The 13,363-nt window shown below is 46.4% G+C and overlaps 2 protein-coding genes across 10 annotated transcripts in view; both read right to left on the bottom strand.

Moving 5' to 3' along the window:
* LOC110485427 (protein NLRC3) overlaps positions 1–2,578 on the bottom strand; it is a 31,199-nt gene extending 28,621 nt beyond the window's left edge. For 2 of the 6 annotated variants that reach the window (XR_016485626.1, XM_090195139.1), the window contains exon 1: positions 2,248–2,578. The gene's annotated coding sequence lies outside the window, so the exon portion shown is untranslated. Of the gene's footprint in view, positions 1–1,750; positions 1,844–2,247 lie in introns of those variants that run through there. The other 4 variants (XR_016485630.1, XM_090195143.1, XM_090195147.1 and 1 more) reach the window with 3 other exon arrangements.
* A 66-nt stretch (positions 2,579–2,644) lies between these two features.
* Positions 2,645–8,757, bottom strand: nxnl1 (nucleoredoxin like 1). Of its 4 annotated transcripts, none has more exons than XM_090195171.1 (5): positions 8,116–8,757; positions 5,531–5,704; positions 5,099–5,259; positions 4,771–4,903; positions 2,645–3,926 (listed from the first exon to the last, which is right to left on the bottom strand). In XM_090195171.1, the coding sequence occupies exons 2-5, from the start codon at positions 5,693–5,695 to the stop codon at positions 3,714–3,716; spliced, it is 672 nt and encodes a 223-aa protein (XP_090051297.1). In that variant the 5' UTR covers positions 5,696–5,704; positions 8,116–8,757; the 3' UTR covers positions 2,645–3,713. The 4 variants fall into 4 exon arrangements, with proteins under 4 accessions (XP_090051297.1, XP_090051298.1, XP_090051299.1 ...); XM_090195172.1 differs by having other exon boundaries at positions 5,531–5,701; XM_090195173.1 differs by lacking the exon at positions 4,771–4,903 and having other exon boundaries at positions 8,116–8,746.
* Positions 8,758–13,363: the final 4,606 nt, after the last annotated feature.

Genomic DNA, 13,363 nt, shown 5'->3' with positions numbered 1-13,363 from the left:
CCCTTCTGGTAGGCCTGGGTCAGAGGACACCCTTCTGGTAGGACTGGGTCAGAGGACACCCTTCTGGTAGGCCTGGGTCAGAGGACACCCTTCTGGTAGGCCTGGGTCAGAGGACACCCTTCTGGTAGGCCTGGGTCAGAGGACACCCTTCTGGTAGGCCTGGGTCAGAGGACACCCTTCTGGTAGGCCTGGGTCAGAGGGGTCAGAGGGCACCCTTCTGGTAGGCCTGGGTCAGAGGACACCCTTCTGGTAGGCCTGGGTCAGAGAACACCCTTCTGGTAGGCCTGGGTCAGAGGACACCCTTCTGGTAGGCCTGGGTCAGAGGACACCCTTCTTGTAGGTCTGGAGCTGAGGGGTCAGAGGACACCCTTCTGGTAGGCCTGGGTCAGAGGGGTCAGAGTACACCCTTCTGGTAGGCCTGGGTCAGAGGGGTCAGAGGACACCCTTCTGGTAGGCCTGGGGTAGAGGGATCAGAGGACACCCTTCTGGTAGGCCTGGGTCAGAGGGGTCAGAGGACAAGCTTCTGGTAGGCCTTGGGCAGAGGGGTCAGAGGACACCCTTCTGGTAGGCCTGGGGCTGAGGACACCCTTCTTGTTGGTCTGGGGCAGAGGGGTCAGAGGACACCCTTCTGGTAGGTCTGGGGCAGAGGGGTCAGAGGACACCCTTCTGGTAGGTCTGGGGCTGTGGGGTCAGAGGACACCCTTCTGGTAGGCCTGGGGCTGATGACACCCTTCTGGTAGGTCTGGGGATGAGGGGTCAGAGGACACCCTTCTGGTTGGCCTGGGCTGAGGACACCCTTCTGGTAGGCCTGGGGCAGAGGACACCCTTCTGGTAGGTCTGGGGCTGAGGGGTCAGAGGACACCCTTCTGGTAGGCCTGGGGCTGAGGGGTCAGAGGACACCCTCCTGGTAGGCCTGGGGCAGAGGACACCCTTCTGGTAGGTCTGGGGCAGAGGGGTCAGAGGACACCCTTCTGGTAGGTCTGGGGCAGAGGGGTCAGAAGCTAGCTTTAGCAGCAGGGCTTAGATATCAGCAGAATTCAGTAACACAACTGGTGTTATCACTTGTTTGCATGCTATGTTCCCACCAGGTTCTCAAACATCTTCTAACTTCCAAAGAACAAAGAGGTTGTACATCTGCTAACAGCCACGTAGAACAAAGATGTTGTACATCTGCTAACTGACACGTTGAACAAAGAGGTTGTACATCTGCTAACAGCCACGTAGAACAAAGAGGTTGTACATCTGCTAACAGCCACGTAGAACAAAGAGGTTGTACATCTGCTAACTGACACGTTGAACAAAGAGGTTGTACATCTGCTAACAGCCACGTAGAACAAAGAGGTTGTACATCTGCTAACAGCCACGTAGAACAAAGAGGTTGTACATCTGCTAACAGCCACGTAGAACAAAGAGGTTGTACATCTGCTAACAGCCAAGTAGAACAAAGAGGTTGTACATCTGCTAACAGCCACATAGAACAAAGAGGTTGTTTACTTTTTTGTTCAGTATAATTACCACCAGTTAATATTATTCAACCGTTTGCTAATCACTCATTCAGTTCATATTAGCTTGTCATTGCTAATCGATAGTTAGCATTTGTTCATATTAGCCAGTCATTGCTAATCGCTACACTTAGAAATGAAGGTGCTATCTAGATGCTAAAATATTGCTATTAATAAGGAAATAATACATTTGTCAACAAGCAAAAAAAGTTTGGGGGTTAGTGAATAATATGAATTTTAAATTACACCTCTTCTTTCTCCTTTTTGACCTCCTTTCTCACTCATCCATATTCCCCTCTTCTTCTCTACTTTATCCTCCTTGTCCCCTATAGGCCTCCATATTCCTCTCTTCTTCTCTACTTTATCCTCCTTGTCCCCTATAGGCCTCCATATTCCTCTCTTCTTCTCTTTTTATCCTCCTTGTCCCCTATAGGCCTCCATATTCCTCTCTTCTTCTCTACTTTATCCTCCTTGTCCCCTATAGGCCTCCATATTCCTCTCTTCTTCTCTTTTTTATCCTCCTTGTCCCCTATAGGCCTCCATATTCCTCTCTTCTTCTCTTTTTATCCTCCTTGTCCCCTATAGGTCTCCATATTCCTCTCTTCTTCTCTTTTTATCCTCCTTGTCCCCTATAGGCCTCCTATTCATCTGGTGATTTAATCATTGAGTGCATTTGACTTCCTCTTTTATCATATCATCTGAACATATTATTAAACTGAACTGTTTACTGAAGTAAGTTTCTTACCCTTCTGGTGAAGTGAGGGATACCTTTTCTCAAGAGTTTTAGTCGTACTTCCTCTCTCTCTGCCGTACTGTTACTGAGAGAACAGGAAGTAGCTACGTGACTGTGTCTGCAACACATTTGTAAAAAAAGGAAAAGCACAACTGGCTGGGTTTGTGCAAAAGACAAAGAAGGGGAGAGAGAGAGAGATGCTGGGTTTGTGCAAAAGACAAAGAAGGGGAGAGAGAGAGAGATGCGGGGTTTGTGCAAAAGACAAAGAAGGGGAGAGAGAGAGAGATGCTGGGTTTGTGCAAAAGACAAAGAAGGGGAGAGAGAGAGAGAGAGACAGCGAGAGACTGCGAGAGAGAGAAAGTGAAAGATAAAGAGAGAGAAAAAGTGAAGGAGAGAGAGAGAGACCTAATAGGCTTCTGCCATGTTTATTACATCATCATAACAACAACAGCGTCATCATCATCATCATCCAGATGAATGACGAAGAACCAAGTCCTTTACTGACAATGCAGCGTTGATTTATGTTTTAATATGAATATATCAACATAAATTATATACACATTGCAAATGTACATAACAATCAAGTTGTTAATGCTCAGCGTAAAGCATTGAGGTGACCTACAGAAACAGTCTTCTGTTCTGGCAACGTCACGCCACAACACTATGGATAGTAACTAGTGCCAATATTATCCAACCATTGCTATTAGCAACATTATATATTATACAGTCATTGCTAATTTCTAGTTAGCATCAGTTCATATTATTCAACGATTGCCAATCCATAGTTAGCATCAATTATTAATTAAGTTCATCTTAGTCACCTATTGCTAATTGTTAGTTAACATCAATTAGCATCAGTTCATATTATCCAGTCATTGCTAATCACTAGTTAGCATGAATTAGCATCAGTTTATATTATTCAGTGATTGCTAATCGCTTGTTAGCATCAGTTCATATTATTTAGTCATTGCTAATCGTTAGTTAGCATCAGCATTGTTGGCAGAGTCCCTAATGTCACACTACATTCCTACATAGTGCGCTACTTTTGACCAGAGCTCTATGGGCCCTAATCATAAATAGTGCACTATAAAGGGAAAAGGGTGCCACTTGTGACACAACAATTGTCTTGGCAGCATCAGCAATCCAGTCATTAACAGAAGCGACAATCAACCAATCAAGAGGTCTGTCTTGACAGAACCAACCAGTACTTGGAGATAATTCACATGATTGGCCTGTGCTTAAGAGGAGTGGAGTGGAGTCCCACCTTCTTTTCTCATTCTTCCTCTTCCCCTTTATATACACAAGATATATACACACGCACAATATTATACACATCTCAGCCCCAGGACCACCCTCAACCTCCTCCTCTTCCTCCTCCTCCTCCTCTTCCTCCACCAGCTCCTCCTCTTCATCCTCCTCTTCCTCCTTCTCCTCCTCCTCCTCCTCTTCCTCCTCCTCCTCCTCCTCCATTCTGCTTCTCATCCTTCTTTCTCTCCTCTTTCCTCCTCCTCATCCTCCTCGTCCTCCTCATCCTCTCCGGCTCCGCCACCCCCCCACCCCCACTGCCTCCTCCTCTTCTTCTTCTTCACCTTGTATTTGAGGCGGCGTATCGGGTCGGTGACGCTCCGCATCTTTTTGTCGTCAAACTCCTCGTTCAGCATGAAGTTCCTGTCGATAAGCTCAGCTGATTCCTGTCAGACACACGTTGTTATACACACGTTATATATACACACACACACACACACACATAATATATATAAATACATACATACATACACACAAAATAAAGGAAACAGTTGAGTAAATGAGGGATACAAAGTGCTTCCTTCCACACAGCTGTTGTTCCTGACATCCCATCATGCTTAGGGTCATGTATAGCCATGTCCAGTTGCCCATTATTCTGGCTACCCTGGCTAGAAGAAGAGATCTCAGTGACTTGGAAAGAGAAGTCTCAAAGGAGAACAGGTGGTTTAGAAGTGTGTGTGTGTGTGTGTGTGTGTGTGTGTGTGTGTGTGTGTGTGTGTGTGTGTGTGTGTGAGAGCACGTGCGTGCATGTGTGTGTGTGTACGTGTGTGCGTGCATGAATGCGTGTGTGTGTGAGCAAACGCGCGCGTGTGTGTGTGTGTGAGCGCACGTGCTCGTGTGTGTGTGTGTGTGTGTGTGTGAGCGCACATGCACGTGTGTGTGAGCGCACGTGTGTGTGTGTGTGTGTGTGTGTGTGTAGAGTCATCAGATGTCAACTCAACTGAGTGGCACCGGAGACAGCTGTTCTGGCTCGTCCTATTAGGACACTATATGTTGGTGTTTCCTTTATTCTGGCAGTTACCTGTATATAAATACATTGTACACATACACGGACACACACATGATACATACACACACACACATGATACACACACACACACACATGATACACACACACACACATGATACACACACACATGATACACACACACATGATACACACACACATGATACATACACACACACACATGATACACACACACACACAGACATGATCCATTACACACACACCTGCCAGTTGTGGAAGCAGTTGGTTCCGAGGCTGCTTATCTCAGAGACAGCGTTGGGAGATAGAACAGAACAGTCTGGACGCAGCACCACCACCCTCGGTACATCCTCCACCTCAAACATAGACTCCAGCTCTCTGATACACACACACACACACACACAGACACGTTATATACACACCCACACACAGTGTAAGATATACACATACATACACGGACGGACAGACACATTACATATACACAATCACTCTATACACACACAGTGCAAGATACACACACACTCTATAGACACTCCTCCCCACCCTACCCAACCCCATCCTTTCCACCCATACCTGCGATAGGGGTCATTGTGGGTCAGGAACAGGCATTTCTTGGGCAGCTCTTTGAGGAGGTTCTCCAGCTGCTCCTCTGATTGGTCCAGGCTGATGTACAGAAGGACCAACTGGGCGGAGCGTTCCACGTAGAACTCATCTGTTAGACGCTTGAAGAAGTCCTACGTGGAGTGGATAGATGGGGAGAAGGAAAGTGGAAGGGTGTAAAGGAGGGAGGCAAGATATGAGATGTTTATAATACCTTAATTAGCAGAGAAAGAGAGAGAGAGAGAGAGAGAGAGAGAGAGAGAGAGAGAGAGAGAGAAGAGAACGAGAGAGAGAGAGATAACTATAGATTGACAAGTGATTCAATGTGTGTGTGTGTGTGTGTGTGTGTGTGTGTGTGTGTGTGTGTGCGCATGCGTGTGCGCGTGTGTGTGTGTGTGTGTTTACCTTAAGTGTGGGGACGAACTCCTGGCACCGTTGGCTGTCTACTGAACCGAAGAACAGGAGCAGGATCCGGTTCTGGAGACGGAGGATGACCTCCCGTTCCGTATCGTACTCAACACGGTCTCTGTTGTTACATACTAGTGAACGACCTAGGAACAAATCTACCATGGTCTACTACTGGGGGGAGGAGAGGAGAGAGAGGAGAAAGAACGAGAGAGCGAGAGAGAGAGAGAGAGAGCGAGAGAGAGAGAGACAGACCTTATAGCCAGAACCGCCATCAGAAGCTATCAGAGGCTAAACAGCTAATTAGCTACTAGCTATTTAGTCATTGTTAGCGCCCTTTACCTTCTGCACAGGCACCAGCTGTTTTTTTAGCCTGGATAATACCTGCCAGCCTGGGACTTTAGTACCTCAGCCATGGGTGCATCTCAGCCACGCTCAAGGTACTAAACCATATCATAACCGCCATCGATAAAAGACAGTACTGTGCAGCCGTCTTCATCGACCTGGCCAAGGCTTTTGACTCTGTCAATCACCGTATTCTTATCGGCAGACTCAGTAGCCTTGGTTTCTGAAATGACTGCCTCGCCTAGTTCACCAAATACTTCTCAGAGTTCAGTGTGTCAAATCGAACGGCATGTTGTCCGGTCCTCTGGCAGTCTCTATGGGGGTACCACAGGGTTCGATTCTCGGGCCGACTCTTTTCTCTGTATATATCAATGATGTTGCTCTTGCTGCGGGTGATTCCCTGATCCACCTCTACGCAGACGACACCATTCTGTATACATCTGGCCCTTCTTTGGACACTGTGGACACCAACCTCCAAACAAGCTTCAATGCCATACAACTGTCCTTCCATGGCCTCCAACAGGTCTTAAGTGCTAATAAAACTAAATGCATGCTTTTCAACCGTTCGCTGCCCGCACCCACCCGCCCGACTAGCATCACTTCTCTGGATGGTCCTGACCGAGAATATTTGGACAACTACAAATACCTAGGTGTCTGGTTAAACTGTAAACTCTCCTTACAGACTCATATCAAACATCTCCAATCTAGAGTCGGCTTTCTATTTCGCAACACAGGCTCCTTCACTTACGCCGCCAAACTTACCGTTGTAAAACGGACCATCCTACCGATCTTCGACTTCAGCGATGTCATCTACAAAATAGCTTCCAATACTCTACTCAGCAAACTGGATTCAGTCGATCACATTGCCATCCGTTTTGTTACCAAAGCCCCTTATACCACCCACCACTGCGACCTGTATGCTCTAGTCGGCTGGCCCTCGCTACATATTCGTCGCCAGACCCACTGGCTCCAGGTCATCTATAAGTCTATACTAGGTAAAGCTCTGCCTTATCTCAGATAACTGGTCATGATAACAACACCCACTCGTAGCACGCGCTCCAGCAGGTATATCTCACTGGTTATGATAACAACACCCACCCGTAGCATGCGCTCCAGCAGGTATATCTCACTGGTCACCATAACAACACCCACACGTAGCACGCGCTCCAGCAGGTATATCTCACTGGTCATGATAACAACACCCACCCGTAGCACGCGCTCCAGCAGGTATATCTCACTGGTCACCATAACAACACCCACCCGTAGCACGCGCTCCAGCAGGTATATCTCACTGGTCATGATAACAACACCCACTCGTAGCACGCGCTCCAGCAGGTATATCTCACTGGTCACCATAACAACACCCACCCGTAGCACGCGCTCCAGCAGGTATATCTCACTGGTCGTCCACAAAGCCAACACCTCCTTTGCCCGCCTTTCCTTCTACTAACTTTAAGCATCAGCTATCTGAGCAGCTAATCGATCGCTGCAGCTGTACATAGTCCATCTGTAAATAGCCCACCCGATCTACCTACCTCATCCCCATATTGTTTTATTTACATTTCTGCTCTTTTGCACACCAGTATTACTACTTACACACCATCATCTGCTTGTCTATCACTCCAGTATCTCTACTTACACACCATCATCTGCTCATCTATCACTCCAGTGTTAATCTGCAAAATTGTAATTACTTCGCTACTATGGCCTATTTATTGCCTTACCTCCTCTCGCCATTTGCACACACTTTTTATAGACTTTATTTTGTTCTATTGTGTTATTGACTGTACGCTTGTTTACTCCATGTGTATTATTGACTGTACGTTTGTTTATGTGTAACTCTGTGTTGTTGTTTGTGTCGCACTGCTTTGCTTTATCTTTGCCAGGTCGCAGTTGTAAATGAGAACATGTTCTCAACTAGCCTACCTGGTTAAATAAAGGTGTTCTCAACTAGCCTACCTGGTTAAATAAAGGTGTTCTCAACTAGCCTACCTGGTAAAATAAAGGTGTTCTCAACTGGCCTACCTGGTTAAATAAAGGTGAAATAAAAATACAAATATTGTTGTGTTGCTAACTAGTTAGCCCTGTAAACTACAGTTGGTAAGCACCCATAATATATCTACCCTAGAAATATAATCTATAGAACAGACCTCCTCATTCAAGTCAACGATGGCATAATAGGTGGACTAAAACTGTCTCTAGGTCGAACAGATATCTACCAGATATCTCAGAGGGTTCACCTTCAGACTGTAGTCTGTAGTCTTCTCTCTCTCCGTCTCCTTAAATTAAGCTCCTCCTCTTTCTTTTCTTTCTCGCAGGTTGTCCAAAAACTGCTCCCGTTATGTTTTTTTCTTCATCTCTCTTTCTCTGTTGTTTTCCTCCCTCCCTTATTTCCACTTTATTCCTTCATTCTTTATTCGTCTGCCTCTCTTCCCAGTGTTTTCCCGCCCTCTCTCTCTCTCTGTCACCGCACCGTGTCTCTTTCCCTGTCGCCTCCCCTCTCCTCCCCCTAGAGGGGGAGATTAGCTGGGTCAGAAGAGTAGGGTGAGTGAGACACTGAGAATATCACCTGTGTGAGAGACAGAGGGATATAGAAGAAAGAGAGAGAGAGAAAGATACAGAGAGAGAGAGAGAGAGAGAGACAGAGAGACAGAGACAGAGAGAGACACAGAGAGAGAGAGACGGAGAGAGACAGAGACAGAGACAGAGAGAGACAGAGAGAGAGAGAGAGAGACAGAGAGGGGTAAGTCAGCTAAACACAAGCGGATCAACTACACTAATCACATTATATCAGAAGGATAGGGGAGAAGAGAGAAAGAGAGAGGAGAGAGAGAGAGAGAGAGAGAGAGAGAGAGAGAGAGAGGGTGACAGGTGGTAGTGTTGTAGGCCACGGGAAGGAAACTAGATTCAACTGCTTGACTATTTTTGTAATACAGACTCAAATGAGATTAACTTTAGCGCCCAAGTGTGGTGTGATAAGGAATTGCACATATAACGGAATATTCTGGAGTGATACTAGGGATATCTTCATAGATGTGGGAAGTAGGGGTCCTGAGTGTGCTGCAGCCTCCCCTGAAAAAAAATGTAATAAAAAAATAGGGGGTATGGCTAAGCAAGCACAGTGACGTGGTGGCAGGGTAGCCTAGTGGTTAGAGTGTTGGGCTAGTAACCAAAAAGTTACAAGTTCAAATCCCCCAGCTGACAAGGAACAAATCTGTCATTCTGCCCCTGAACAGGCAGTTAACCCACTGTTCCTAGGCCGTCATTGAAAATAAGAATTTGTTCTTAACTGACTTGCCTAGTTAAATAAAAAATCATAAGGTTTGTAAAGTGCTTTTCATTATACAAGAATAATCTCAAAGTGAATTTTACATGTCAGCAGTTAATTGTAATTAAACTCACTCACTCACACACACACACACCCCCGCATGCACACACACCCCCGCATGCACACACAGCCCCGCATGCACACACATACACACACACGCACGTGTTAGAACCAATTTTATAACTGTGACTGAACCCACCAACCTTCCCATTGGACAGTTTCTTCTTCTCCTCTTGAGCGTCGTGGCTCTGGACTGCATAACTCTTTGTGGCCTGACGGTGGAGCCGTCTCCACCTGCCATTCAGATACTGTAGCAGAGCATCCTCCAGTAGCACCCCACTGTTGGGGATCACATCCTGGGGGAGGAGAGGAGGGGTGCACAGGTCAAGAACAAGGGGATACAACCATGGAGTAGATTTGGATCCATAGACAGGAAGTGATGCGTGTTCTTACAGGATGTTTTAGTAAGGGTCTGCGTCTCACAGCTGGTTCTGCACATGCTCCAGGAGACAGGAAGTGATGCATGTTCTTACAGGATGTTGCAGTAAGGGTCTGCGTCTCACAGCTGGTTCTGCACATGCTCCAGGAGACAGGAAGTGATGCGTGTTCTTACAGGATGTTGCAGTAAGGGTCTGCGTCTCACAGCTGGTTCTGCACATGCTCCAGGAGACAGGAACAGGAGTGGCGTCTGTAGAGAGGTATGAAGTCCTTCATCACGCCAGTCGTTCAGCCTGCAGATACACACTATAGAGGTAGATAGAGGATCCTTCTTCAGGAACATGATACACACCAGGGGTGTATTCATTAGTCACACAGTGGCAAAACGTTTTGCAAAGTAAACAAACATTTATTTTGGACAAATTCAGGTTTCCAGTTTCATTATGTTTGGTTCTCTTTGGTTCTTAGTGAATAAACCCCGGCAGAGAGTTTGTTGTGCTTGCGGACAATAGAGGTAGATAGAGAGATCTGTTTTGCAGGTGTGCCACTATAGCAATGCCCATTATAGAGCGACGGAGCTCACAGGCTCCTTCACTTACGCCGCCAAACTTACCGTTGTAAAACGGACCATCCTACCGATCTTCGACTTCAGCGATGTCATCTACAAAATAGCTTCCAATACTCTACTCAGCAAACTGGATTCAGTCGATCACATTGCCATCCGTTTTGTTACCAAAGCCCCTTATACCACCCACCACTGCGACCTGTATGCTCTAGTCGGCTGGCCCTCGCTACATATTCGTCGCCAGACCCACTGGCTCCAGGTCATCTATAAGTCTATACTAGGTAAAGCTCTGCCTTATCTCAGATAACTGGTCATGATAACAACACCCACTCGTAGCACGCGCTCCAGCAGGTATATCTCACTGGTTATGATAACAACACCCACCCGTAGCATGCGCTCCAGCAGGTATATCTCACTGGTCACCATAACAACACCCACACGTAGCACGCGCTCCAGCAGGTATATCTCACTGGTCATGATAACAACACCCACCCGTAGCACGCGCTCCAGCAGGTATATCTCACTGGTCACCATAACAACACCCACCCGTAGCACGCGCTCCAGCAGGTATATCTCACTGGTCATGATAACAACACCCACTCGTAGCACGCGCTCCAGCAGGTATATCTCACTGGTCACCATAACAACACCCACCCGTAGCACGCGCTCCAGCAGGTATATCTCACTGGTCGTCCACAAAGCCAACACCTCCTTTGCCCGCCTTTCCTTCTACTAACTTTAAGCATCAGCTATCTGAGCAGCTAATCGATCGCTGCAGCTGTACATAGTCCATCTGTAAATAGCCCACCCGATCTACCTACCTCATCCCCATATTGTTTTATTTACATTTCTGCTCTTTTGCACACCAGTATTACTACTTACACACCATCATCTGCTTGTCTATCACTCCAGTATCTCTACTTACACACCATCATCTGCTCATCTATCACTCCAGTGTTAATCTGCAAAATTGTAATTACTTCGCTACTATGGCCTATTTATTGCCTTACCTCCTCTCGCCATTTGCACACACTTTTTATAGACTTTATTTTGTTCTATTGTGTTATTGACTGTACGCTTGTTTACTCCATGTGTATTATTGACTGTACGTTTGTTTATGTGTAACTCTGTGTTGTTGTTTGTGTCGCACTGCTTTGCTTTATCTTTGCCAGGTCGCAGTTGTAAATGAGAACATGTTCTCAACTAGCCTACCTGGTTAAATAAAGGTGTTCTCAACTAGCCTACCTGGTTAAATAAAGGTGTTCTCAACTAGCCTACCTGGTAAAATAAAGGTGTTCTCAACTGGCCTACCTGGTTAAATAAAGGTGAAATAAAAATACAAATATTGTTGTGTTGCTAACTAGTTAGCCCTGTAAACTACAGTTGGTAAGCACCCATAATATATCTACCCTAGAAATATAATCTATAGAACAGACCTCCTCATTCAAGTCAACGATGGCATAATAGGTGGACTAAAACTGTCTCTAGGTCGAACAGATATCTACCAGATATCTCAGAGGGTTCACCTTCAGACTGTAGTCTGTAGTCTTCTCTCTCTCCGTCTCCTTAAATTAAGCTCCTCCTCTTTCTTTTCTTTCTCGCAGGTTGTCCAAAAACTGCTCCCGTTATGTTTTTTTCTTCATCTCTCTTTCTCTGTTGTTTTCCTCCCTCCCTTATTTCCACTTTATTCCTTCATTCTTTATTCGTCTGCCTCTCTTCCCAGTGTTTTCCCGCCCTCTCTCTCTCTCTGTCACCGCACCGTGTCTCTTTCCCTGTCGCCTCCCCTCTCCTCCCCCTAGAGGGGGAGATTAGCTGGGTCAGAAGAGTAGGGTGAGTGAGACACTGAGAATATCACCTGTGTGAGAGACAGAGGGATATAGAAGAAAGAGAGAGAGAGAAAGATACAGAGAGAGAGAGAGAGAGAGAGACAGAGAGACAGAGACAGAGAGAGACACAGAGAGAGAGAGACGGAGAGAGACAGAGACAGAGACAGAGAGAGACAGAGAGAGAGAGAGAGAGACAGAGAGGGGTAAGTCAGCTAAACACAAGCGGATCAACTACACTAATCACATTATATCAGAAGGATAGGGGAGAAGAGAGAAAGAGAGAGGAGAGAGAGAGAGAGAGAGAGAGAGAGAGAGAGAGAGAGGGTGACAGGTGGTAGTGTTGTAGGCCACGGGAAGGAAACTAGATTCAACTGCTTGACTATTTTTGTAATACAGACTCAAATGAGATTAACTTTAGCGCCCAAGTGTGGTGTGATAAGGAATTGCACATATAACGGAATATTCTGGAGTGATACTAGGGATATCTTCATAGATGTGGGAAGTAGGGGTCCTGAGTGTGCTGCAGCCTCCCCTGAAAAAAAATGTAATAAAAAAATAGGGGGTATGGCTAAGCAAGCACAGTGACGTGGTGGCAGGGTAGCCTAGTGGTTAGAGTGTTGGGCTAGTAACCAAAAAGTTACAAGTTCAAATCCCCCAGCTGACAAGGAACAAATCTGTCATTCTGCCCCTGAACAGGCAGTTAACCCACTGTTCCTAGGCCGTCATTGAAAATAAGAATTTGTTCTTAACTGACTTGCCTAGTTAAATAAAAAATCATAAGGTTTGTAAAGTGCTTTTCATTATACAAGAATAATCTCAAAGTGAATTTTACATGTCAGCAGTTAATTGTAATTAAACTCACTCACTCACACACACACACACCCCCGCATGCACACACACCCCCGCATGCACACACAGCCCCGCATGCACACACATACACACACACGCACGTGTTAGAACCAATTTTATAACTGTGACTGAACCCACCAACCTTCCCATTGGACAGTTTCTTCTTCTCCTCTTGAGCGTCGTGGCTCTGGACTGCATAACTCTTTGTGGCCTGACGGTGGAGCCGTCTCCACCTGCCATTCAGATACTGTAGCAGAGCATCCTCCAGTAGCACCCCACTGTTGGGGATCACATCCTGGGGGAGGAGAGGAGGGGTGCACAGGTCAAGAACAAGGGGATACAACCATGGAGTAGATTTGGATCCATAGACAGGAAGTGATGCGTGTTCTTACAGGATGTTTTAGTAAGGGTCTGCGTCTCACAGCTGGTTCTGCACATGCTCCAGGAGACAGGAAGTGATGCATGTTCTTACAGGATGTTGC

Source organism: Oncorhynchus mykiss, chromosome 13, assembly GCF_057628025.1.
Source record: "Oncorhynchus mykiss isolate SJ-2025 chromosome 13, ASM5762802v1, whole genome shotgun sequence".
In the NCBI taxonomy this organism is placed as follows: domain Eukaryota; kingdom Metazoa; phylum Chordata; class Actinopteri; order Salmoniformes; family Salmonidae; genus Oncorhynchus; species Oncorhynchus mykiss.
This window is presented reverse-complemented; position numbering and strand designations above follow the sequence as displayed.

Bases quoted from the DNA above. Each gene is read 5' to 3' on its own strand.
- nxnl1 (XM_090195171.1), bottom strand. From the start codon at position 5,695: ATGGTAGATTTGTTCCTAGGTCGTTCACTAGTATGTAACAACAGAGAC. The intron at 4,904-5,098 runs GTATGGGTGGAA...TGTGTGTATCAG, and splicing joins CACAATGACCCCTATCGCAG to AGAGCTGGAGTCTATGTTTG. The intron at 3,927-4,770 runs GTGTGTGTGTAA...TGTGTCTGACAG, and splicing joins ACTGCTTCCACAACTGGCAG to GAATCAGCTGAGCTTATCGA.